Below are 27,877 nucleotides of genomic sequence, written 5' to 3'. Positions count from 1 at the left end.
CTAGCTACAATGTGTATGTTCATATATAAAGAATATGGTGATAATTTGGATTTGACTATAGATACATAGTATGGCTGATTGATATGTGAGATTAAACCACCTGATTAAGTGCTTAAACTTTTGTGTATTTTAATTACTATATTAAAAGAAGAGTATATATTCTTAGCATCATTATTATATTTAAAGAATAGTATATATTAATTTTAGTGCTTAATTTAAAGCAAGTGAGAGATAAATATTTAAATGACTTTTATAGGTCATTACTTAATGCAATTTTGTATTCACTTTCCTGGTTGAGGTTGAGCTCTCTTTCATTCAGAAAGTCAGAGAACTTCTGATATGTGTTAACTTCAACAGTTCTTTGGACCTTAGAATATGAAGCTTGCCATATAATCACACTTAGGTACTGAGAAACTAATTTCTGTAACTAGTGAACTATTGCTTTATTATATTTCACTCAGTGGTAATTTTCAGTGATAAATGGATCATTTTCTTCTTAAAACTGGGTGAAAAGGAAGGTGAACCTTTGTTGGCTTTGTTTCACCACACTTTCTTGGTTTTCTGGTGTTTCCCCCTTAAGTTTTCACGTTCTTTTCACTCTGAATCTGTAAGCACTCTTCCCAGGCAGGATCACTGACTGCAGTTCTGTGAACAGTACTCTCAGAGTGGTGTAGTATATAACTTACAAGAAGACCAAGATGCTCCTGACTCCTACTGCTAGTTGATGAATCTTAAATCTGCATCTCTGCTCACTCATTTCTTGCCAGTTATTTGTCTGGTAAATTAAAAAGCCTAATGATGTCTTTGCCAGGATGTTCTGTAGATATCTCAGACATAAAATGTCCCAAACTGGACTCATTCTTGTTGAATACTGTTGGAACTTTATGGTGAAGGGAAAACCTTGGCCACCAATATGCCTCAACAGAGTGATGGTATTCTAGTGAATTTATCTCAGTTCAGTGTCATCAACTTTTCAGGATTAGTGTTTATTGGGCTCCAGGAAGCAGATTCATGCTTACAAGATTCATACAAGATTGACATATAGACTAGCATGGCAGTTTATCATCTCTATTTGCATAGATATGCAAAGATCAGCATATAGGATATTTTTTAACTTAACAGTGGTTACATCTGAAGATAGTTACACTTTTCAATTTTTTGTTATTTTATTTAATAATATAATACACACTCATGAATCCACCACCCAATCCAAGAGCTAGAACACTGACAATAGTTTACATCACTTATGTGCTCCTCCCTTATTCCACACTCTTCTTCCTTCTAACTACAAAAAGCTAGCCTTTAAAAAAAATTGTGGTAAAATATACATAACGTAAAATTTACCATTTTAACTATTTTTAAGTGTACAGTTCTGTGGTATTAAGTACAGTCACATTGTTTTGAAAACTAGCCTCTTAAAACTACTTTTTTTATTTCCAGCAAGAGCAAAGTTTATTAAAAAGTTTATCTTCTTTAGAAATTTAACCAGAATATTCCATTCTGATTAATGGAGAATTTAGTGTATTACAAACATCAAAATATTAGGGGTAAATCAACACCTACCAAAATGTCTGGAATGGTGAATGGCCAGATGTGGTTGGAGGTTTCATGTACTGAACTTAAAAAAAAAAAATCTTCTGAGTTGATTATACACCTGTATTTCCAATCATTTCTGGGAAGGTGGGGGCAGGGGGGTGAGCCAGGAATCAGATTTTGAGAATAAGAAACATAGAGCTGCAAAGAGAGATGTTAACAAGCAAAGAAGTAAAATATTAGGGAGAAAAAAATGATTTAAAAAAAGTACTAGAGCTGGGGTAAAATAAAACTGAGTATAAATGGTCTGTATGGTAAGGCAAAGAATTCCATGGTGATCTCAGCCTATGTGGGCCAGAAATAAAGTGGGTGAGAGGCCATTTATTTTGTTGACTGAGATACTCTCAGACCATTTTTCTGTAAGGTTTTTTTCCCATAGAATCTTTTATTTTTTTAATTTAATTTAATTATTTTTTTATACAGCAGATTCTTATTGGTTATCTATTTTATACATATTAATGTATATATGTCAATCCCAATCTCCCAATCTCAATCACCCCCACCCCCCCACTCCCGGTAAAACTACTTTTTTTTTTCAAAAATAAATTTATTTATTTTTGGCTGTGCTGTGTCTTCGTTGCTGCGTGCAGGCTTTCTCTAGTTGCGGAGAGCGGGGGCTACTCCTTCGTTGCGGTGCGCGGGCTTCTCATTGTGGTGGCTCCTCTTGTTGTGGAGCATGGGCTCTAGGCGCGCTGGCTTCTGTAGTTGTGGCGCGTGGGCTTAGTAGTTGTGGCTCACAGGCTCTAGAGCACAGGCTCAGCAGTTGTGGTGCACCGGCTTAGTTGCTCCGCGGCATGTGGGATCTTCCCAGCCAGGGCTTGAACCCGTGTCCCCTGCATTGGCAGGCAGATTTTTAACCACTGCACCACCAGGGAAATATCTAAAACTACTTTTTAATTGAGGTATATATGTGCCTAAAGAATACATTGTTTACTTTGCTTATTTTATGAATTTAATGAAAAGGTTATTATGCTATAAATTATCCTCTGAGACTTGCTTTTTTCATTCAGCATTATATTACTAAGATTTAGTGTTTATTATCAAAATAAAATGTTCCTTCGGAATTTCATTGTACTTAGAATATAATCTAGATCTTTTTTCCTGCGACCTACAGGAAATCTCTGAAAGACCTGGGCTCTTCCACTTCTGCAGCATCATCTTCTACTACCACCACACCCCTTGTTCTGTACTTACAGCTTCTTCCAAATTTTTTCCAGCCTCTCAGTCTTTGAATTTTGTCTTTCTTCTTCATGATCTCCTCATGGCTGGAGTCTTTTCATTATATTTATTTCATCATATATTTCAAATAGCACTTCCTCAGAGAGGCTTTCCCTCACTCCATGAATTTTCAACCCTTCCTTCCTCCACACTGCTAATACAGTCTATCATTTTTAATCCATTTTTATTTACTAAATACTTATCACTATCTGAAATTCTTATTTTCTTTTTTTCTACAAGAAATGGGTAGTAAGCTCCCTGAGAGCAGATGTTATATTTATCATGAAACCCTAGTACCTAGAAAACTGTATAGAGACTTAAGTAAATATTTGTTGTATGAATTTAAAGAAGAAAATTATAGGATTATTGGTATTAGCAAAAAGTAAAAAATGGAAATTACCTGGATGTCGACCAAGGGTTTGTTTAATTAAATTTTTGTATAGCCATACAGTGGTACAGTAGTTAAGAGGAGTGATACAGATTTAAATATCCTAATGGGACATTTGTAATAAAAATATAAAAACAAACAAATAATGTAGTGACAACCAAACTCAATATGTAGATATATCAGCAACTGGGTGGAAATAGTTTGGAAAATATACAACAAATTTAGCAAAGTTAGCTCTCACAGGGGTGTGGGATTATGAAAGTTTTTTTGTTGTTGATTTTTTTTTCTAATCTCATATACCTTTGAAAGGCAGTATAACATAATATCCAAGATTTCACTCCCAGCTCCCACTGACCTCAGGTGAGTTTCTTATTCTGCTGTGGACTAAATTGTTCTAACCCCCAATGTGATAGAATTTGGAGATGGGACCTTTGGGAGGTAATTAGGTTAAATGAGGTCATGAGGATGGGCCCTCATGCTGGGATTAGTGCACTGTAAGAAGAGACACCAGAGAGCTTGCTCTCTTGGCTGTGTGAGGACACAGTGAAAGGTGGTCATCTGCAAGCTAGGAAGGGGTTCCCACCAGAAACTGACCATGGTGGCACCTTGACATTGGACTTTTCTAGTTTTCAGACCATGAGAAAATAAATTTCTGTTATTTAAGCCACCCAGTATATGACATTTTGTTGTGGCAAACCGAGCTCATTAAGATAGTCTCTCAGCCTGAATTTTCTTATCTGTAAATTGAGGAGAATAATTAATGCCTACAATAATTGAGTTATGTTGATGACTGAATGATTAATCGTATGTAGAACATTTAGAATGGTACCAGGCACATGAAAAGTGCTGAAGAAGTGTCTGCTACTATTATGCCATTCCTATTGCCACACTATTTGTTAGAATATTTTAAGAGAGTAGTTCTTACTTTAGCATGCATCAAAATCACCTGGAGTGTTTGTAATAACACCACTTGTTTAACCTTACTCCCAGAGTTACTGATGAGGTAGGTCTGGGCTGGGGCTTGATTTTTTACATTTCTTCAAGTGCCCAGAAGATATTGATGCTGCAGACTGTTTTTAAAGAAGTATGTGTTCACATTTTATTTGGATGTCCTTTTTTTTAAAAGCTGAAAATGAGTGTTTTGGGTTGAAAGAGCTAGTACTGTTTCTTGCGCTGAGTAGTTTCAATTTACTCCACCAGCGTTTGTTTCTTTTTTAAAGTTTCAATACCTGTATTATTTGCCTCAGTAAAGATATTGCATTTCTTACCTACTTAGTATTGAATTTTGTAATAGGAAACTTACTTTATTTGGTTTTATTTTCTTCATATAATAACAATATAAAATCATGGGAAAGAAATCCTATTTTCCTATATATGTATATATATATTTTGTTTGTTTGTTTGTTTTGTTTTGTTTTGCTGAGACTTTCTATTTTTGTCATTTGTTTCAAGGATGTTTGTAATTGCTTGTGGAGCATTTTTTTCCCCTGATGGCTGTTTTAAACTCCTTGTCAGATCTGTCCAGTATCTAAATATTGATGTCTCTTGATTGTCTTTTCTCATTTAAGTTGAAATTTTTCTGGTTCTTGGTATGATGTGTGATTTTTTGTTATATCCTGAACATTTTGCGTATTATGTTATGACTCTAGATCTTACATAAGTCTTGTGTTTTAGCAGTAGGGGGAGGTCCTGTTGCCAGGTGGAGGTAAAGATTCACATTCCCCACTCCGCGTTGGGTTGGGGGTGGCTTATTATTGGGTGGAGGTAGGATTTGGGGCCTCAGTTGACACCTCCCTGGCTGTGAGGGTGAGGGGAAAGCTTGTTACTTTTCCCTGGTTGGCCTCCACTGACCCCACAATTAGTGGAGGTACTTTTTATCACTGGACTGGGACCAGTTCCCATCTCTGTCTTCTCTGATACCAGACAGTATTTGTGAGGGTGGGGTAGGGATTGAGGAACTTCATTATAGCCAGCTGAGGGTAGACACCTAGGCCCCTCACTCAGCCTGTGGAGGTGGAATGGGGCTGTGATTTGTTTCCTTGTGTTTGGCCAGATTAGGGCAATTGTTGCATTTCACTAGAGGGAGCAGGCTTTTCCTGGAGTTTTTTTTTGTTTGTTTGTCTGTTTCTTTTGGCAATTCTGGGTTGCCAGCTGCTCTAGCAACTAGCCCAGGATGCATGAGGCAAAACTAAAACCCAGGAAACACCGCCTTATAGTTCCTTGTATCCTGAGGTCCCTAGCCCGTCTGCATCCTTCTCTCCCCTTTTAGTCTTTATGTTTATTTTATGTATCATGTTCAGGGTTTTTAGCTGTACTCAGCAGGAAGAATAGAGAGAACTGATGTACTCCCTTTTAAAAATAATTTTTGTGATATGATTTTAATTAACACTGCTAGCAATTTATATCAGAAAAAAATGTTTTCTAATCCTTAAAACAATAGACTTCCTTTGCTTATGAATATTTTAGAGCCCAATTGAAACATAATAGAAGTGTTTAAAATAAAGAAAATAGGATACTGTTAAGCCGTTAAGATATTGTAGATGTGAATTTATTGGCATGAAAAGAGATTCACAATGTAATAGGTGAAGAACAGGTTTCAATATAATATGTTTGATATATCACCTATGTAAGGGTGTATTTAAAAATACACATGCATAAGGGAAGATCTGGAATGATATAAAGGTATATGTTTCTGAGAAGATAGAATTTTGAGTGTATATTTTCTGCCTTTTGCTCCTTGGGCCTTTTACTTCTCTTGTAAGAAACATACTGATTTTTGTAATAAGAACAAAATATAAGTTCTACATTTATTTGTAGTGCATACAATATATTTCCACAGTATTTTTTCTCATTGAGATATTGTAATTTTTTTCATAATTCACATTTGTTTCAGAATTCATAATCAAGTTAAGCATCTGTGGTCATTGTATTCAATATCTTATAGGTTCCTCTACCTGGCATGAAATGGGTAGATAATCACAAAGGTGTTTTTAATGTTGAAGTTGTTGCTGTTTCATCTATCCATACACAGGTAAGTGAGTTTTTAATAATTTTTGTGATCAGATTTCACTTAAATGAATTGAACATTTTGTCTAGAACTTAAATCAGTTTTGTCTGCTATAAGATTTATGAGACTATATATCAGTTAAAAATGTATAGGTTTGGAAGTTACTTTTTAAAGGAATCAATAAAATATCATTTAATATGAACAAAAGCAAATATTTTGCTTTTCAAAATGTTATTGACTTCATTTTGAAAATTAAGTGATTTTTTTCCCTAAGTTTCTAGAACATAGCAGAATAATTAGAGTTGAAAAACCATCATCCAGCTAGTTTTACTTCTCATAGACTTAGATATTTCAAATGGAAAGGGTTCTTAAGGATCACCATATGTGCCAAGCTCTTCTCAAAGCCTTTGTATTTACTCTTTCTTTAGCTGGAATGCTTTTCCTTCTCACATTCATTTGACTTCTCTTCATTAAGGCTTCTCCTTACCTAGGAGAAGCCTTTGCTGGTGACTCTTTTAAACATAGCAGCTCCATCACTCTGTATCGTCTTACCCTGCACTCCTTGCTGCTTCTTATTTTCGCTTGCATGCTCTTGCACTTTTGCTTTCTCTCACTGTATGTGTGTGTGTGTGTGTGTGTGTGTGTACATATAAATGCATTCATATCCTTTGTTTATTGGTTCTTTCCCCCATTAGACTGTAAACTCTGTGAGGTCAGGGATGCTGTTACCTGTGAAGGAAAGAGCCTGCCCTTAAAGTACCTTACAGTGAAATAGGGGGAAGTGCAAAAATAATTATAATAAAACTAGTATTATGTTAGATATATGAACTAAATCCTTTCAAGTACAGAGAGAGAGTTGTTTGTTTTGTTGGGAACTGAGTTGTCGCATTGGTGAGTAGGCATTTACCATACAGAGAGAGGGTAGACAATGCAATTGATAAAAAGCAAGTGCAAAGAGGCAGTAATCTGCTGAAGGAAGGGTAATTAATCTGGTGTGACTGCAACTTAAAGTATGTGGGAAATCATGGTATATGAGCATAGAAGACCAGGCTGGTAAAAGATTATGAAGGACCTTGAATGCCACAGAATTTAGAGTGTGTGGTGATTTCTAACGTAAATAGTAAGTGTGAGAGAAGTAAATTTGGGAGCATACTAAGGGAGAGAAATTATGGGGCTATAATGAGTTTATTTTTGAGTTTGAAGTGCCTGTGCACTTCAGATGAAGATGTCCTATAGGCAGTTGTAATTAATTAGGAGTTTAGGATTGGGGTAACAGAATAAATGTGATAGCTGAAACTGTACTAGTGAATGTGATTTTCCAGGGAGAAAATGTAGAGTGAGAAGAGGCGGGTGTTCAAAATGGAATATGTGGGTTCTCCAACTTGAAAAGGCAAGGGGTGGTATGCAGGGGTTTCCAAGGCCACCTTTAAGTTCTGTTATTTTCTAGCAGAACTCACAGGACTCAGCATATAGTCATAGAGATGATTTAGAATCTATAGACTGTAGAGGAAGAATACAGTAAAAGTGTCTAGTGTGTAGCCCCCTGACATTCACAGTCCTGTGACTGAAACTCAAAAGTTTATAAAATTTTACAACTCTGTCATATTCACAGCTATGATTAATTTTAGTGAAAGATATAAAGCAAAATAAGGTAAGGGGAAAGAGGTCAAGTCTAGAGGAAATAGGACACAGGCTTCCAAGAGTTTTCATCTCTATGAAATATTTTGCCCCAAATCCTTCTTTGTTACATTAAGACAATACATGTATCTACCTGCCTCCATAAAAATAAAGTCTGGAGTAAAACATAAATATATTACCAACACTAGAAAAAGAGAACACTAACAATGATTACAGGATTCAAAGAAACATGAAAAATAATGTATTTGTATACTTAAGAAGATATCATGTGATATTAAGAATAATTTTATTAAGGGAAGGAATATATTTAAACAGTATACTATAATGTCAGCCTTCTCATTATCAGAAGAATAAGGTCTATAGGAAACATAAGCATATCTAACAACAGAAAAGCAAAAACTCCACTGGAGCATTATTTTACTAGGATCTACCTGCATACTGCTAAATAAAATGTATATACTACCTTTTTGCTGTTTGTTTATTTTTTTCTTGGCTGCGTTGGGTCTCTGTTGCTGCACGTGGGCTTTCTCTAGTTGCAGTGAGTGGGGGCTACTCTTGGTTGCAGTGTGCGGGCTTCTCATTGCGGTGGCTTCTCCTGTTACGGAGCACGGGCTCTAGGCATGCAGGCTTCAGTATTTGCAGCACATGGGCTCAGTAGTTGCGGCACGCAGGCCCTAGAGCATGTGGGCTTCAGTAGTTGCGGCACGTTGGCTCAGTAGCTGTGGTGCACAGGCTCTAGGGCACATGGGTTTCAGCAGTTGCAACACACGGGCTCAGTAGTTGTGGCTCGCGGGCTCTAGAGTGCAGGCTCAGTAGTTGTGGTGCACGGGCTTAGCTGCTCCGCGGCATGTGGGATCTTCCCGGACCAGGGATCAAACCCATGTTTCCTGCACTGGCAGGAGGATTCTTAACCACTGCGCCACCAGGGAAGTCCTTTGCTGTTGTTTTAAAACATGATATAGAGCACCCTGTCTTTTTACTTTCCCTACCTCACTGTGCAGAAAAGAGTTAACATAGCAAGCTTAAGACATTTCAAAGGCCTGCTTACAAGGTTGGCCCTTGGCTGGCATCTGGGAACTTGGATTTCAGGGGCGTTCCCACTGATAGGCGATTGCTCACTATACCTAAACTGTTTGTGCAAGCAATATGGTTTATGCTTAATACATGCTTTCCTTTTGCAAATCTAGGATTTTGGTATGTGTTAGGCAGAGGGTGTCTATGAGACAAGGCTATGGTAAAAACTCTGGGAACTGAGCTTCGCTGGTAGACAACATTTCACATATGCTATTTCAACTTATCCTCTATGACTCCAACCTTGTAAGCAGGCCTTTGAAATGTCTTAAGCTTGCTATGTTAACTCTTTTCTGCACAGTGAGGTAGGGAAAGTAAAAAGACAGGGTGCTCTATATCATGTTTTAAAACAACAGCAAAGGACTTCCCTGGTGGCGCAGTGGTTAAGAATCCTCCTGCCAGTGCAGGAAACATGGGTTTGATCCCTGGTCCGGGAAGATCCCACATGCCGCGGAGCAGCTAAGCCCGTGCACCACAACTACTGAGCCTGCACTCTAGAGCCCGCGAGCCACAACTACTGAGCCCGTGTGTTGCAACTGCTGAAACCCATGTGCCCTAGAGCCTGTGCACCACAGCTACTGAGCCAACGTGCCGCAACTACTGAAGCCCACATGCTCTAGGGCCTGCGTGCCGCAACTACTGAGCCCATGTGCTGCAAATACTGAAGCCTGCATGCCTAGAGCCCGTGCTCCGTAACAGGAGAAGCCACCGCAATGAGAAGCCCGCACACTGCAACCAAGAGTAGCCCCCACTCACTGCAACTAGAGAAAGCCCACGTGCAGCAACAGAGACCCAACGCAGCCAAGAAAAAAATAAACAAACAGCAAAAAGGTAGTATATACATTTTATTTAGCAGTATGCAGGTAGATCCTAGTAAAATAATGCTCCAGTGGAGTTTTTGCTTTTCTGTTGTTAGATATGCTTATGTTTCCTATAGACCTTATTCTTCTGATAATGAGAAGGCTGACATTATAGTATACTGTTTAAATATATTCCTTCCCTTAATAAAATTATTCTTAATATCACATGATATCTTCTTAAGTATACAAATACATTATTTTTCATGTTTCTTTGAATCCTGTAATCATTGTTAGTGTTCTCTTTTTCTAGTGTTGGTAATATATTTATGTTTTACTCCAGACTTTATTTTTATGGAGGCAGGTAGATACATGTATTGTCTTAATGTAACAAAGAAGGATTTGGGGCAAAATATTTCATAGAGATGATTTAGAATCTATAGACTGTAGAGGAAGAATAGAGTAAAAGTGTCTAGTGTGTAGCCCCCTGACATTCACAGTCCTGTGACTGAAACTCAAAAGTTTATAAAATTTTACAGCTCTGTAATATAATTTTATCATGTATTATAATCTTTTTTAAAGGATCAATTGAAGACAATAAATGTTTTTCATGATGTTTTGTACTTTGCTTGTAGGCACTTTGAAATTTACTGGATATATAGTTAGAATTCAATAGAATTATTTTCATTCATTTAAAACATATAAAATTAGAACAGTATTAAAATTATAAATGTGAAGTTGTTTAGCATTACTGCCTTTTCTTAAAGTTTATTTTCATTGTTAACTAAGTAAAAGTCTTCCCAGAGTTTCAGTAGCCTTTTTTCTCACATCCATTGGTCAGAACTCGGTCATCTATAGGTATAAAGGAGACTCAAAGAGCAGGCACATTACTGCTTTAAATAAGATTGTGGTTCTGTCAGTGTAGAAGGAGGTTAAATAATAGCAGTCAGGATTTAGTCAGGAGATAGAAACTGCCAGTAATTTGAGTGGAGAAAATCTGCAAATAAATAATTGTTAACCAAGTTAAAGGTGATTCACTACTAAATGGGTTAAAAGAGAATTCTGATTGTAACAAAGATAGCAATTGCAGAAAGTGGTAAGGGAGGAAGGAACCTAGAAACCTAGAGCAAGATCTTGAAAGATGTGAGTCAGACGTCTGAGGAGAGGACACCGCTGCTACAGGAGCACAGTGCCTGCTATGCTGTAGTATTGAGGAAGCTTGGTAGAGAGCTCCTGCTGTGGCACTGTGAGAGCCACCACTGCTGCCCATGTCCCTCACCTCTGAGCCACAGCATGCATGTGTACTCGCTGCCATTAGGAAAGCAAACAGGAGGAAGAAGATTCCCTTCTAACTCCTCAAGCCTAGCAGACTGTTTCCCATACCCTCTGTTGTCAGAGCCTGTCACAAGCCAGCTGACAAAGGACAAATGTGTTTGAAGAGTCTAGCTCCAGAATTACAAAATGTGGAAAAGATGGTGGGTTTGGATGGAGCTAAGAGGTAATAAATTAAAAATGGGCTCAGGTAGGTTACTAACACACTTGCCATAATAATTGAGCTCTAAAACAATAAGGCAGACTCACATTGGAAAAAAAAATCCTAATATCAATAGTTTTTTTGAGTAATCAATAGTATTTGAAGTGGCTACTTTACAATAATAGCTGAGAATAGATGTATTTAATTGGAAACAACGTTTGTATATACTAATATGTACTTTTTTGTATTATCAATTAATATGAGATATCAGTGGTCCATAGTTTGGGGAATGTATGAAGTTATAATTGTTTGGTGCCTCTGTTCATTCTTTGTTTTAGGATCCTTATCTTGATAAGTTTTTTGCTCTGGTGAACGCTCTGGATGAACACATGTTCCCAGTCCGAATTGGAGACATGCGAATCATGGAAAATAACTTAGAAAATGAATTGAAGAGCAGTATTGCAGCATTGAATTCATCTCAGTTGGAACCAGTGGTCCGATTTCTTTATCTTCTGCTTGATAAACTGATACTTTTAGTTGTTAGACCTCCTGTCATTGCTGGCCAAATAGGTAATTTACCTATGTTGGGGGAATCATGAAATTTATCATTCAACATTTCTAACTTTTACAGAAATAGAACCATGATTCCTTTTTGCCATTTCTATAAGGACTGTGTTTGACTTTGTGGGGCGTTGTTACTTACTTGTTTTAATGCTGGAAAATGATAACTTTCTTTTGTTTCTATAAAATGTGCCATATAGACTTCTACTCAAATTATGAAAACAAATTTATTTATTCACTCACCAAATATTTATTAAGCGCTCAATATGTACCATACAGTGATAGGCACTGACCAAGGCATGGTTTCTGATTTTAAGGATCTCATAGACTAGTTAAGAAAACATGCAACTGATAAATCATATTGTGTTTTACATGACTTATATTCTACATTTTCACTCATCTGCTATCCTCTATTTAATATAGCTATTATTTTCTTCGTTGACTCAAAATCTCTATCTTCTTTTTCTTGTGAGTTGTTCTTGAAGGAGAGGTATTCAGGTTTCCTACCTTTTTTCCAAGATTCATTCCTTTACTTTTGCTAACAGCTTCCATCCAATCCTGCAAAGTAGTTGAGTTTGTGAGAAATTTCAGCTAACTTGTTATAGAAGTTTTGTATTAAGTGGTGGCACAAACGAGAGTAGTATTCAACTCCTTGAGATTTTTTTAGGGACACTTGTAAGTAGAGGTAATTCTTGGGTTGAGCATTTAAAGATGAGTAGGAGTCTGACAGGTAAATAACTAGCCCAGGGAAATGAAACAGTATGTGTGTAGTACACAAACAGATAAACTAACCTGGAAATTTTGGGGGAATTACAAGTAATTAGTTATGAATTGGAGGGTTAGTGATTAGAGATGATATTGGTCGTAGGGGAGATGAAGCAGGGTCCTTGACACATTAGGAAATTGGACTATTATTCTGTAAGAATCAATAGCCTTTGAAGGGTCTGGTCTTAATTAGAAAAGTAATGTGACTAGGTTGGCTTTTATAAGGATGATTTTGCATGGAGGTAGATTGAAAGTGAGAAAATCTGGAGGCAGGCAGGCAGACAGATTTGAAATCTTGAATTTTATACAAAAAACTTTGTGGTCCTGATAAAAGACAGTGATGGTGGGACAGAGAAGAGAGGGTAGTTTAAGAGATACTGAAGAGATGTTGTAGAGAGTAATGTTACAGAAGTCATAGAAGGTTTTAAGAAAAAAAAGTTAACATTGTTCATTTTTGTAGATTATATAAGTAAAATAATCACAATAGTAACATACATTTCCACAACACTTACAGCGTACCAGGAATTATGCTATGTACTTTATTTATATTAATGTATGAAATCTTTACAACTCTAGGTATAGGTATGAATTTCATGATTTCATGAATAAAATGAACATATGCTTAAAAATTTACCTAAGGATTCAAACCCAAGCAACTGACTCTAGAGTCCCACTCTTATCTACTATACTGAAGAAGTGTCCACTGGTGAAATTAACGAGAATAGTCTTGGTCAAATAGTGAAAGTAGAAACCAGATTACAGAGAATTTAGTAATAAACAGCAGATGATGAAAGGAATGCAAAAAGCTTATACTGTTTTGAGAAGTTTAGTTAGAAGAGGAAGCAAGGTTGATTAGGGCGTAAGAGTGGAGAGAGTTGAGCATGTTTATATGCTTTGAGAATGCGTATAGAGTTGCAAGAGGGTTAATTAATGAAGCAAGCATGTAGGACAAAAATTAAGGTGGATAGATCATTCTTATATAGGAGACGAGCACTGCTTCCTTTGGAAAGGAACTAAAAATTGTTTCAGATTCTGATAAATTTATAGTAAAAACTTCAGGACTTTCATGCTCTATAAATTTCTACTCTGAGATAAAAAGCAGGATTTGTGGAGAAGGGAGTAAAGTGGACCTAGTTTTGTGAAGGACTCTGGTGGTTTGGAATAGTTACTATGAGGGAAAGGAAAAGGAGTCAACCAGGAACACAGGTAGGATTGCTAAACCCTGCTTAGGTTTCTCTCTTTCTAGTCTCTCTTCTAGTTCAGTATATATAGATTAATCTTCCTAAATGACCACTCTATCTATATTTCCACTCTTAGGAAAACTTAATTGGCCTCATTATCTGTTCATAAATTCCTGTCTTGATTAAATAAATCATAAAATGTGAGGCGCTATTGCTCAGAATGGCTGTTTGGATTATACATTTGTTCACTGAGCTACGAGAATTTCCCAATTTTTGCAAAATTCTTGTTATATACTGACTTGAATGGCTGGGTAGGTATTACTTAGCCTGGCATTTAATGTGCTATAGTCTTACCTCAACCTGGTTTTCTACCCTTTTTTCCTTCTAATCCTTTTACAGAGCTACTCACTTCAATTAAGTTGCTTATCAACTCTTTTCTATTAAGTTAATATTTTTAATAATCTACTTTTATTGGTAATTTTTATTTTATAAACAAAAGTAACATGTGCTCAATGTATGGTATTTAGTTTCTTAGAGTCATCTGTAAAATGAGAAGTTACTTCTCACAGGTTATATATAAGGTAGATTTTTTACTTATCATGTGCTTTGTATTGTTTTACAAAGTAGTGGGTACTGTTTGATGATTCTTTTTTTCTCACTAAGCAAAGCCACATAGTTTTCATGTTAAATTAGTAAAATTAGTTTTTTCTCATTTTTTTAAGAAAAGTATTTTGCTTCAGTTAATACAGTATCATAAATAGATACCATAAAATTAATATCAAATATCATCTTTATACGCTTACTGTGTGTAGTCACTATACTTAATGCATATAGTGAAGGCAAAACCTTGATCTTTTTGGAACTTACAGTCTAAAAAAGTTATTGGAAAAATATTTTCTTTCTTCTTAAAAGTAAATCTAGGTCAAGCATCATTTGAAGCCATGGCATCAATTATAAATCGGCTTCACAAAAACTTGGAAGGAAATCATGACCAGCATGGCAGAAACAGCCTTCTCGCATCATATATCTATTATGTTTTTCGCCTACCGAATACTTACCCTAATTCACCATCACCAGGTATTTTATTCTTTTTACTAAGAAACTATCTTGCATAGATTATGTGTTCATAATAGGATTGAAATAATCTTGTAGTCCATGGTGTGATGCATTTATTCAATAGCAGACATTTGTTGAATGCCTGCTAAGTGCCATGGACTATGCTATGTACTGGAGTTAAAAGGATAAATAGGTTATATTTTAAAGCATTATTTATACAGCTTCCTTTAAGTTGAATTAGAGAGATCTTGGTTGAATTAATTTTTGGAAATGAACCTTGAAAATAACTTCTGTCTCTGGAAGCATTTTATCATTCCCAGTTAAGATAAATAATCTAGAAAAATGGTACAGATGAACTGGTTTGCAAGGTAGAAATAGGGACACCAGTGGACACCAAGGGGGGAAAGTGGAGCGAGGGGAGGTGGTGGTGGTGGGATGAATTGGGAGATTGGGATTGACATATATACACCAATATGTATAAAAGAGATAACTAATAAGAAACTGCTGTATAAAAAATAAAATAAAATTCAAAAAAAAGTTGCATCACAAGGCATTTTGGGTAAAATTGGAAGGAAGGGTATTTAAAAATCCCCTCTGAGGTTCTCTGAGTCTATTTGAGGCTAATGCAATCATCTCAGCTTGATTTATGATTATGTAGTCTAACGTATGAACTGCTGTTTGTAAACAGTTTAATAAAAGGCTATTGCTCCAAATTCCAAATTAGCAGTGAGGGTGATTTCTATTAGAAAAGACATTTGTGGAGGATTTTGTCCTTGATACTTAATAAAGTGAGTTCTTTTTCTCAGTATAATACATGCTGTTGACTTGTGGCTCAGCTCTAGGGACCTGATGTTATATTCAAAGAGTAAAAACATATCTCTGCTCATTGTTTATTTACTACATTTTGGGGTACATATGGCAAAGTTGTTTTCCTTACAGTTCCAGTTCAGTTTTTTTCTCTTGATTACGTGTTAAAAATATGTGCATAAATTTCCCCAGTATCTCAGTTAAAAAAAAAGATAAGGTAAATAGAATGTTATATTTGTCATTCAGAGTGCTATTGGACATCAAAGAAGAAATGCGATGGCTCAGTAATTTCCTGGTAACCCTGTGAAACCTGCAATACTATAAAAGATTATCCTCTAGAAAAGTTCTGATCTCTTCGTGGTCAATAAAATCATACAGCCTTTTTGAATATTAGAGCCCAGAGTAGCCACTTACTTTTGTTTTATATGACATAAGTGGTAGTGGTGGTGGTGGGGGATGTCTTAGTTTGAATCACTCTTCAGTTGTTCAGTTAGTAGGTTAATGATTATGTTGTGCATACCTTTCAACCTGTTTACGTATTTGTCTGTATGAGTCATCCATTCATCACTAGTGATAATGGTAAGTGCCCTTTTCAGCTGTTGTCAGTGTTAGCATTAATAATGGTGACAAGTAATTACGACATTCACTCTGAAAACTAGGCATAATAGTAATCTCAGTTCTAGCACATTTTATTTCTTAATTGAAAAAGAGAGCTCATTGACTCTTATGGTCTTGTTCATAATTTCCTATCTTGATTTCAAAAATTATAGTACTTGAGTCTCTGAGTATATAAGTGACTGTGGACTGTATATAATGCTACTCCATTTACTGTTCCATTCAGTACACTATTAGAATTTCACAGATTTTGCAAAATGTCTTTTTTACATGCTGACCTGAAGACTATAAACTACTTAGTTGACAGGTGTGTCTCATTTGCAAATATGACACTCAGAAAGATTTCTTTGAAAAAGAAAAATGGAGATATAGTTGTTGGGCACTTTATGTTCATAGATCCTGGTTGAATAATGGTATCAGGCTTGACTTCAGACAAAAAAGGGATTCTTTGCTTTTTTTTGTATAACCTGGGCTTTTAGGAGAATTATCTTTAGTATACATTTATGTATGTATATTATAAAGATGCCATTTTGTTATAGTTAAAATTGTCACTGATAAAGTTAGAGACCTAAGCCATAGTTTCATTTAAGAGATACTGACAAGAAATTGGCTCTCCCTCTTAGTGACTGTTTCAAGGGGCAGAGCAGGAGGGGTGGGAAAAAAGGAAAAGATATTAGCTGGAGCATTTTGGGTCTTAGACACCCTCATATATAAGGAAAGGTAACGTTTGTGTATGTTTCTTATTACTTTTGTTTTTTATTGTATATGTAATACATAATCATAGAAACATTGAAGAGATAATGATTGTATTTATAATTCACATGGTTTCATCAGCTACTGTAAAATAAATTATCTTTGTATAGCTGTCACTAGGTCTGGCATGTTTTTCTTATTTATAGTATTTTCATTTAGAAATAAAAGCAATTTACGATCTTTGTGGAATTTTGTAAAGCGGAAGAGATTTTTTCAGGTCCTTTGCTGATTAATTTTTTGCTTAATTATATGTTATTTTATGTACAACTCTAGGTCCTGGGGGTTTGGGAGGATCAGTGCATTATGCCACAATGGCTAGATCTGCTGTGAGACCTGCAAGCCTTAATTTAAATCGTTCTCGGAGCCTTAGTAATAGTAATCCAGATATATCTGGAACTCCCACGTCACCAGATGATGAAGTACGGTCAATCATCGGCAGTAAGGTAAACTGAAGATATGCGTCTATAAATTTGGTTTTCAGGTTGTGAACAAATGAGAAATGTCCAATTGTTTTACTTTATTCTTAATTTTAAAATGTATTTGAGTTAGTAATAAGAAAGAAATTGTACATTTCTATTCTATCAGTGAACACATAAATGTTTGATGTTTCTATTAAATGTTTTTGCTATTACAAACTGGTTTGTGTGCTCTGCTCAAGAATATCTGCCAAATTAAAAAATTTGTGCAGGATGACCAGTCACATACGACTCATTGTCTGATTATCATGTGAAACATGGTTAGATTGATTTTCTAGAGGATTAAAAGAGACCTGTGACTGCTTTGTAGTTGGGACATATTATCAACTTAAAATATGAGCCTCCCTTCTCCAAAAATATCAAGAACAATGATTAATAATTAATAGAGCTACATTTCACATGGAAAACTCTATGTAAGGTGCAACAGGATTAGAAAAATATGATTTATTTAATCATGGTTAGTGATTATCCCAGACAATAAGGGAGAAGCCAGCCAGTATAAGATCCAGCTATATTTTATGTAAGCATCAATCTTTATTACCCCCCAAAATATACTTAAGGAACAAGTAGTCATTACCTTTCTATAGTTAAAGTACAAAAATAACTCAGTTTGAAAATCAAAGTGGAAAAAAAGAACAGTAAGACTGAGGCTAAGAAATCACATTATGTTGGGTTTTGACCAAACCATTTTAAATTGATTTTTTACTATTAGAAAGAAGGAAGATAACTTTGTTACAGAATCATAGCCAACTTTTCTTTGGCATTTTAGTCTGTTAATTAGGATATGAGGAAGAATTAGTAAACGTGTTTTGGGGTCTGTGTTTAACCCTTAGCCTGAACTAAATAGACCTTTTTTTTTTTTTTTAATGATCTGAGCTTGTTTGTGTGAAATACTTGAATATGGATCAAACACGTCAGAATTACTTAAATCTACTCATATAGTTACAGAAATTTTACATTCAGACACTTCTAATAAACTTTAGCATTGTGCATTTTAAAGTACCTTTTACGTAATTTGAAAGTAATTTCTCACAGATCAAAAATACGTTTTTTTTTTTTTTTTTTTTTTCTTTTTGCGGTATGCGGGCCTCTCACTGTTGTGGCCTCCCCCGTTGCGGAGCACAGGCTCCGGATGCGCAGGCCCAGCGGCCATGGCTCACGGGCCCAGCCGCTCCGCGGCATATGGGATCCTCCCAGACCAGGGCACGAACCCGTATCCCCTGCATCGGCAGGCGGACTCTCAACCACTGCGCCACCAGGGAGGCCCAAAAATACGTTTTTTAAAGTAATTTCTTACAGATGAAAAAAATATTTTGTAGCCTTATAATTTAAAAAATAAACATGAATTTCAATAACTTAAAGATCCAAATAGGTGTTACTCTAATTAAACAAACTTTCACTTTTTGTGAACTTTCTGAGAGAATGATGTTCAGATGTGTTTACATGGATACTGCAGAGTAACCTGAGTAATATAGGAATTACAAAAGAGACGGCTTTTCTCCCTCCCCATATCTTTCCATGTCTAGGAAGAGAAGGTTTTTTATCCTTGTCTTCATTCTTGATCTTTTCTCATTGTAATGGAGGTAATATTTAACATAATTTACATACTGTAAATACAGTTCTTCAGTGGAATGAATCTCATTTGTGAATTATAAGAAATTTTCCTATTAAAGAGCTATAGACGCCATTTTTCTCAAGGTACTTTTGAAACATCTCTTAATTTCTGTAAGATTTGCATTTTGCTTCATTTAGCTTAATTCTAGAGTTTTCCTTTATATATGATGTATTTGATAAATTATAACATCAAGATTTAGAACAAAAGTGTACACGTATTGGAATGATTATTTGTCTTTTTTCAAGTGGTTCATAAAATGGGACATAATAATGATGTAAACTTGCTTCTGGTATTATGATATACATAAACTTTTGAGAAAGCCGTCATAAGATGAGACTTTGTCTTATGACAGTACAGTCTTGTCCTAATCAAATTTTATTCAAATGTTTTTTGTGTGTGTTCTTTTTTTTTCTTTTGGTTGCTTTTTTTTTTTTTTTTTTTTGTGGTACACGGGCCTCTCACTGTTGTGGCCTCTCCCGTTGCAGAGCACAGGCTCTGGATGCGCAGGCTCCGGACACGCAGCCCCAGCGGCCATGGCTCACGGGCCCAGCCGCTCCGTGGCATGTGGGATCTTCCCAGACCGGGGCACGAACCCGTGTCCCCTGCATCGGCAGGCGGACTCTCAACCTCTGTGCCACCAGGGAAGCCCCCTGGTTGCATTATTTTTGATAGCTACCTACCTTCATTTTGGACTGTCATTTAGTCATAATCCCTAATAATAATGGTGTATAATTTTATCTCATTGAAAAATTATAAGGAATCTGAAGTTTATTTATAGCTACTCTTTATTTATTCTGATTTTATTGGCTTGGAAATTAGAGAAACTCTTCTTTAATGATTTTTGTCTTTCACTCTGCCTTAGCCATGGTCATACCCTTAGTCTTGTCATGATGAATAATTTTAATCCTCATTATCTCGATTTCATGCATCTTGTTCTCTAACCATTAGCTCATATTTTTCTGTCTAGTACCCCAACTCCAACAATTTCTCCAATCACTTGATCGTATGACCTTTTTACTGTACCTCATGTCCCTAATGTTCTTTCTTTCAATTTAGCCAGCTTAAATTCCATGATCAGTCATTATAATTATTACCATTATAAATAAACGTCAATTCCCTTATCTTTCCCTTACTTCATTTTACTTGCTTAGCCAAACCTCAAACCATAGCTGAATTCAGTTGACTGCCTGTGCTGTTAAACATGATTTGAGAAATGCCATGATAACTGGTCTCATTTGAAATTAAAGGCCATGAATGTCAAGAGAGCCCTTAATGCTGTCAAGCAATTATACTATATTTCTTTATTCCATTTACTTTCCCATTCTCCCAGAAAAAGGTTTAATGCCTTCTTTGGTACCTCAAACCCTCTAACAGCTCCCCACCAATCCCCCTCCTCACTTTATCTCCTACTTCATTAAGAAAATTGAGGCCATCAGAAGAAAACTTTTGTCACCTTTGACCATCACATCTACCTACCCACTACCATCTACTACTACCTACTACTTAAAACTCTGCTATAGATGAACTGTCCATTTCCCTAAGTCCATTCCCTGTTTATATACAACCAGCCATCCCCTTTCACCTACTCAAGATCCTCACTCCAGGAGTTCTTTCATCACTCTCCTACATCATCAGTTTCTCCCCATCTACTAAATCAACCCATCCCATAAAATGAGATAAAAAATAATTTTTTTTTATTTCTCCCATAAAAAAATCTCCTCTCTAGTATTTCTGCTGGTAGCTTCTTCATCATTTCTCTGCTACCTTTTGTAGTAGAATTCCTTAGAAGAGTTTTCCATACTTGCTGTCTCCAATTCTTTTACTCTCGTTCTTTAACTCCTATTACCCTACTTCAAACATATTCCTTTGATCTTCCGCCCATACTGCCCTTCTAATGCCCCCAGTGCTCTCCATGTTCTTAAATCCGAAGGTTAAATCTCAACACTTGGCTGACTTTACCTTACAGCAGCTTTTGACAGTTAATTCTCCAATTTATTCTATTTACTTAGCTTCTAGGGCACTACCCTCTCTTGATTTTCCTCTTTACTGATTACACCTTTTCATTCTCTTTTGTAGATTCTTCTTTTTCTGATCTCTTAATTTGGAAGTGCCCCAGGCCTCTGTCCTTATTTCTTGTCTTCTCTTGTCTTGTTTTCTCTTTTCTCTACACTCACTCACTTCGTGATCTTACAAAGTCCTGTTGTTGTAAGTATCACTTTATGTTGATATCTCACAAAAATTGTATTTCAAGTACAGATCTCTCTGGAATGCTAAACTCAGCTGCCTTTTGTAAATCCTTTAGTTCAGATTTGCATATATGTTAAAGGTAGAGCCACTTCTTGTCACCTCTAGTACTGCCATTTGGTCTGAACCACCATCGTCTCTTCCTGAATTAATGTAATAGCCTTAAAGATGGTTTCCCTCCTTCCAACCTACACTCACTTCACAACATAGCAACCAGAATGCTGCTTTAAAAACTTACGTCATAAATAAACAAAACTTAAGTTGGATTATGTCCTTTCTCTAAGCAAGATCCTATGACTAACTCCTTTACCTCCTTTAAGTCTGTACTCAGAGAACTACCTTCTCCATGGGGTCTACTCTGACCACTTATTTAAATGTATAAGTGTGTCTTTCTCCTTAGCCTTGTCCCAGGGACTTCTTATCCCCTTACTCTGTTTCTTTGACTCATAACATTTACTACCTTTTAATGTAACATATAAATTAGTTACCTGTTATGTTTATTTTTTAGTGTTTGTCTCCCTTTATTAGGGTATAAGCTCCATGAGGGCAGAGATATTTGTTCACTGATGTATCCAAAGCAACTATAATGTCCAGCATATGAAAAGTACTCAAAAGATATGTATCCAAAGAATGAATGTTAGTAAGCATTGAGTATCTCTAGCAAGAATAAAGAACTTTTTAAAAATTGAATTATGCTTTTGTTTGCCCTCTTGCTATCAGGATTTAAATACTTAAAGATCTTAAGATATTTGGTTTTATGAAAGTTTTGGTTAGACTTTATTTCCTAATACAAAATGCAGAACTCCTAAAGTTCTAAAATACTATCAACAGGCTTTTATTACTCTAGTGGCTATAAAACCATATTTGTGAGATTTTTTTCATAATTATTTTGCCAAAACTGATCTTCCTTTTTCCTAGCAATATTCTTTTAACATTCAGTTGTGTAAATGTATGGTTGCATCAGGTTTGAATTTTATTGCTTTTTAAGCAAATGCCAGTGCAATTTTACATTGATAATTAGTTTCTTTCTAATGTATCATCTCCTATTTTTTCATTTGTTTTTCAAAAACTGAGAGCTTACTCTGTGCATAGCTTACTAAATCCACTATGCTGAGGATTGTACTGAAACATGAGTATTGATGTCAAGTCAGATACTCTGTGAGCCTTATTCAGGGAAGGGGCCTATCTATACCTAAGGGACAAAACAAAATAATAATGTTACAGAGATTTGGCAAAAACAGAATAAAAACACTTTCATGCACATGTACACACATTTGATTAATCTCTTCTGTTAGTTGGAGATATGTAAACATAGTTATTATATTAGTAAATATCAGTGATGACTTTGCTTAACTAAGGGCTGTTTGATATAATTCTTAGCTGTATGACATTTAAATTATGGAAATAATTTGCTTTACAAATAAATTGGCCACCAGTTTTCTTTAAACAGTTGGCTTTGACTTGATGTGATTATAACTGTTCAGAGCCTCAGTACTGTGGATATAATGTATAATTAATGGCACAAAGAGATTTATTGTTTATTCTCACATTACTCATTAACATGTGCCTTAGTTTTAAAGGAAATTATTAAGCAAGAAGTTAAAAAGTGAACTTATGAGTACGGCAAAGTTATTGTTTTTCTTTTTGTAGAAATTTATGGTAGAGAGCACAGTTGTAATTTTGCAGAAATTAGATGCTTTTATTTTGTTATTTTTGTAACATGAGTAGTGACATAATTTAGGAGACTGAAAACTTTTGTTTTAACTTACCTGAAAAACATATTGTTTGCTGATTTGCTTTTATTTGAAATAATATAATGGGCTTCTGAGAAGTCTTTATTAATACCTATAAAGTGGGGTATTTTATTTTAAACAAATCTATTGATTACATAATTTTATGAGTATTTGAATATTGCCCAATATACTTCGCTAGGAAGCATTTAAAAAAACATGTATGGCAAGTTTTTGTTAAAACTATTTTTTAAGAGTTTACTATATTTGAGGCATTGTATTCAGTGATTTACTTCCATTATTTACTTTGATCTTTACAGTATTAGGGAGACACTTATCATTATTCCTATTTTGTAGCTAAGAAACTGAAAAAGAGATTAGATAACTTACCTTAGATTTTACAGTTAGTAAGCAGTAGAACCTGGATTTGAATTTTAACTCTCATCTTACACAGTCAGTGTCAAAAATGAGGGGAAATGGGTAGTTATTGTATCATCATTTCAACTTCTTTGTATTTTTGGAAAAAATAGGGAGAAAAGGAGGGGAAATATTCTCCCTAAAAGCTAAGCCCTTGAGAGCTAGTAGTTTGTCTTCCCTCTTTCCCCCTCCCCTTTCCTCCTCCCCTCCCTTTTCCTTCCCCCCTACCTCCTCCTTCCCTTCCCATAATATACCCGAATGGGCCTCGCTCCCAGAGATTGTTATTTAACTGTTTAGAGGTAGGGCCCTGCACATTTGTGGTGGTGGCCGTCCTTAACCGTCCCAGGTGATACTAATGTCTACATAGAGTTGTTTACCACTCTTTACTCTTTCTTTTCTTTTACCTATCCTTCTTTGGCGCTTTCTGGTTTGGGTTCATACTCAGGCCCTAATATTTTTAGTTGGCTTGTCTTGTGCTGTCTTCAGCAGTCCTCTAAAAATCTCTTATACCTTGCTCAGTTCTATTCGTAGGTTCCCAGGGCCCAGCCCATGTTGCTGAATCTGGATTTCTGGGGGTAAGGGCCAGAATCTGAATTTTATAATTCAGGTGATTCTAATAATCAATTTTAAGAAATCAAAGTAAAGTCCCAGTTCCCTTTACCTGGGATCATAATAACCTCTTTCATAGAAGACAGACATAATTCACTTCTGGTCATACACATTAATAGCATATTAAATTAACTTCAAATTTATGATAGTGATGATGAAGATACAATTCCTACAGACAGCCCTGGAATAATGTTTTTACTTACAATTTTTATATAAAAAAGTAGCCCATTATTTTTTTTAAAATAATAAAATTCATAAATTTATTATTTGTTAATAAATCTACCCATTATGTTTAATTTCAACAAGCACAATAAGACTGAGCACAACTCCAAATCTACCATCATTTTTAGGAAGGAGCAAATATCGGGCATCTTTTTTTTTCTTAATTTTTTACTTAATTTTTCTTATTGGTCCCTAAAAGAGGAGGCAAGTTCAAATAGAATTATGGAGTATTGCTACACAGAAATTTTCAGTTGATGACAGATGGAATAAAATTAGTCTTTTAGACAAGATTGGAATGTTTTTCTTCTTCCATTTTTTTTTTTTTCTTTTAAACCCTAGTTAGATTTAGAGGAAATTGTCTGTTGCTAAGTTGTACCATCTCTGAAGAGAGTTTGGGGGGATGGTGCTGTGGGATCTTTAGTTGTTGATACTTAAAGGTGATCCCATTATATAAAGAGAAATTACCTATAAATGCTATACTTAATTTTCTTTGTGATTTTAAAAAAATTATGTAATGAGATAATTTTGATGAACTAATATTCTATAGATGCCTAAAAATTTTGGTTGCTTTAACAGTACTAATTAAAAACATGTTTGCATTGGAAAGTCTGGATTTCTTTAAGAATATAGCATGCCACATGTAATATTTCTTTCCTTTCCAACTGCTTTCTATTATATGCTTAGGGTTTAGACCGCTCCAATTCCTGGGTTAACACTGGTGGTCCAAAAGCTGCCCCATGGGGATCCAACCCCAGTCCAAGTGCAGAATCAACACAGGTGGTGTTTATATTAGAGGTTTCTTTATTGGCTGCTGATGTTTCCCTTTAGAACATTACTTTTTAGTAAATACTATGATTTCAGTGGCTTGCTTTTTAATAATTAAAAAGTGTGTATTTTTGTTTACTTAGCACATTTTCCAACTGCTATGCATGAATACCACCAATTGCACCAGTAATACTCTCCTTTCCTATTTCCTGTCTCCTTCCCTCCTGTACACCCCATTGATGTTTCAGTGCCTGCTGCTTATGCAATTGATGGCTTTGATAACAGTTTCTACTTTTGGGGTAGCGCATCTTTAGTAGGAATTTAAAAATTTTTTGTGTGGAAAAAACCTGACAGTTTTCCATTCGCTTTTGGTTTAAAGTGTAGCTATTGTATCATTGTCATTTAGCATTTACTATCTTGTCATTTTCTTCATAATCACTGACTAGAAATATTGGTAATAAGCTGAAATTAAATATGAACAGTATATGATCCCCATGCTGTAAGATTAAGTACCAGAAGCAAAAATCTGTTTTAAACTGTACTGTGTTGCAAAGTATGAAATTTGTTGTAACTTATTTGTACTAGGTTTTGCTTACTTAAGTCTAATTGCTTGATAGCTAATACTGCATGATTCCTCAAAATATACTTCTCATCTGTGTATTGGCTTTGGAGGACAATGCTCTCGTTCTTCAAGAAAAATTTTAATTGCAAATTTATTATAAATGATTTATATTTAATATAATGTATGGCTAACCTGAATCGTAATTTTTGATGATACTGAAACATGAAAAAAATGATTCTAAACTTTTAATTTTTTAATTAAATATAAAATTCTTGATTTCTCTTTTTGGTCCAAGACCAGTGAGAAGTATGTTTTTACTTTTTACATTTTCTTACTAGATGCATGCATGTGTATAGATCACACAGATAAAAGTTTCATTCTTTGCAGCACTCTGAATTTATATAATCATTAAAATACTTATCTTTTAAAGATAAAATAAATAGAAGCCATTTTGATACTTCTAATGCATTGTCGTTAAAGCAACTTAAAATAGTGAAAATGGGATGAGCAATAAAACAGATGGCTGTTAAAATGACAGTAAAGCTCTATGTAAAAAATTGTATATAATCCTTGAACTGCATAGTCATCCACAGCAGACTTTAATGGTATCTCGTCATTCATTCATCTTCACTCCATAGGCTATGGATCGAAGTTGTAATCGTATGTCTTCGCACACAGAGACGTCAAGTTTCTTACAAACATTAACGGGACGCTTACCAACTAAAAAGGTAGATTCATACGAAGATAGTCCATGTAGGGGGAAAATAATTCCAACAATTAAGTAGATGTAAGGATTATTTACATAACCAGTACTCTGAGATGTTACAATAATTGCACTGTTTTTAAAAATACATTTGAGCAAGCATTGCTTGTCTGATGTCTTTTTGGGCATACCTCTCCACTGTAAGCTCTTTTACATTATTATAATGTTTATATCTTTGCAGATGACTGTTTTTAGAGTTTAGTGCATTAAATTTGATCATTAAATTTTAGTACCAAAAAGATTGTATCAACTCTTAATTCTGTTTCTGTAACTGCTTCTGTTTTGTGTTTTAAATCTCCAGGGAAAGGAAGATGAGTTAGAAAAATTATCACTCTTAGTAAGATATGTTGATTTGCTTCCCTTATGCACAGTTTTGTTAGTCCTTTTTCATATTAATATACACTATTGTGCAAATGCTTTGTATGCATATCCATTATAAGGCAGGAAATTTCTGCTATTTTAATAAAAAGACTTTAAATACCTGAAAACTTGAAAATTAATGGCTGATATCAAAGTTTAAATTTTTAAAGGTATTTCCTAAATTGTACCAGCAAAGTTCATGAATGTATTTGCATATGCTGAAATATGTATGTAAGGCACAAGCCAGATTTTATTTGTAACTGTGAGTTTTCGGTCTAGTTTCTTTTTGCACGTACAATTTAGGAGGCTATTTCCCACCTGTCGTTTTAAAATTACATTTTACTCCAAGATAACATGTAATTTTTTCAGCTATTCAACATGCCACTGTCTTATGTGTATAAGTAGCCGTTTCGTTAATGGGTGTCCTCACCGCATCATTGAATGGTTCACATGCCTTATTTTGCTTATTCTCATTATATCTTCATTTGTACTTGCATTATTTGGTTTGTGTTACCAGCAGACCTGACACTGATAATAACTTTGGATTTATTTCTGGATAGCTATTTCATGAGGAGCTGGCTTTGCAGTGGGTTGTTTGCAGTGGCAGCGTTCGGGAATCAGCTTTGCAACAAGCCTGGTTCTTTTTTGAGTTAATGGTGAGCAAACTAAACACATTCTTTGTTTTTCTTGTTAAACAATTTTGTGTTAGCTCGTGATTTTATCCTAGAATCTTTTCCTATTGCCCATCTTATGGTTTTACATGTGCCTCCAAGACAAAATTACCTTTGCTACATCTCTAAATAAACACTGTGGACAATCAGCACAATTTAGATGGAGTTATAAAGCTAATTTAAACTATATTTTTAGGGATAGTTGCAGGCGCTAACTATCTTTTTAAAGGAAACCTGTGATACATTCTTTCTTAGTCTGAACATGCTAGTGTATAATAGCAGCAGTATTGATTTCATACCAGATAAAAAGAGCTTTATAGATACCTACTGCTTTTATGGTTAGAAAGCTCTTAGGGAAATGCCAGTCACAGCCAATGAAAAACAACAACACTTTCTACTTAATTCAGTAAATGCTATTAAAACAAATAAATGAATTAATATTTTAATAAATATCGATATACACAATATACACATATATATACACAAAAGCAATATACATTTATTAAGTACATACAGTAT

General features: G+C 35.2%; 1 protein-coding gene across 5 annotated transcripts in view; it reads left to right on the top strand.

The window, feature by feature from the left end:
- The window catches only part of DOCK7 (dedicator of cytokinesis 7), a 200,107-nt gene that overhangs the window by 96,638 nt on the left and 75,592 nt on the right, over positions 1–27,877 (top strand). For 3 of the 5 annotated variants that reach the window (XM_082616172.1, XM_082616169.1, XM_082616168.1), the window contains exons 19-25: positions 6,144–6,230; positions 11,525–11,756; positions 14,606–14,770; positions 17,198–17,367; positions 24,922–25,014; positions 26,203–26,292; positions 27,248–27,343. In XM_082616172.1, coding sequence (XP_082472298.1) covers positions 6,144–6,230; positions 11,525–11,756; positions 14,606–14,770; positions 17,198–17,367; positions 24,922–25,014; positions 26,203–26,292; positions 27,248–27,343 — 933 coding nt within the window. The remainder of the gene's footprint in view (positions 1–6,143; positions 6,231–11,524; positions 11,757–14,605; positions 14,771–17,197; positions 17,368–24,921; positions 25,015–26,202; positions 26,293–27,247; positions 27,344–27,877) is intronic. The other 2 variants (XM_082616171.1, XM_082616170.1) reach the window with 1 other exon arrangement.

Source organism: Mesoplodon mirus (assembly GCF_964341445.2).
Source record: "Mesoplodon mirus genome assembly, chromosome: 3".
Taxonomy (NCBI): Eukaryota; Metazoa; Chordata; class Mammalia; order Artiodactyla; family Ziphiidae; genus Mesoplodon; species Mesoplodon mirus.
The sequence above is the reverse complement of the archived record's forward strand: the minus strand, read 5'-3'. Positions and strand labels throughout refer to the sequence as shown.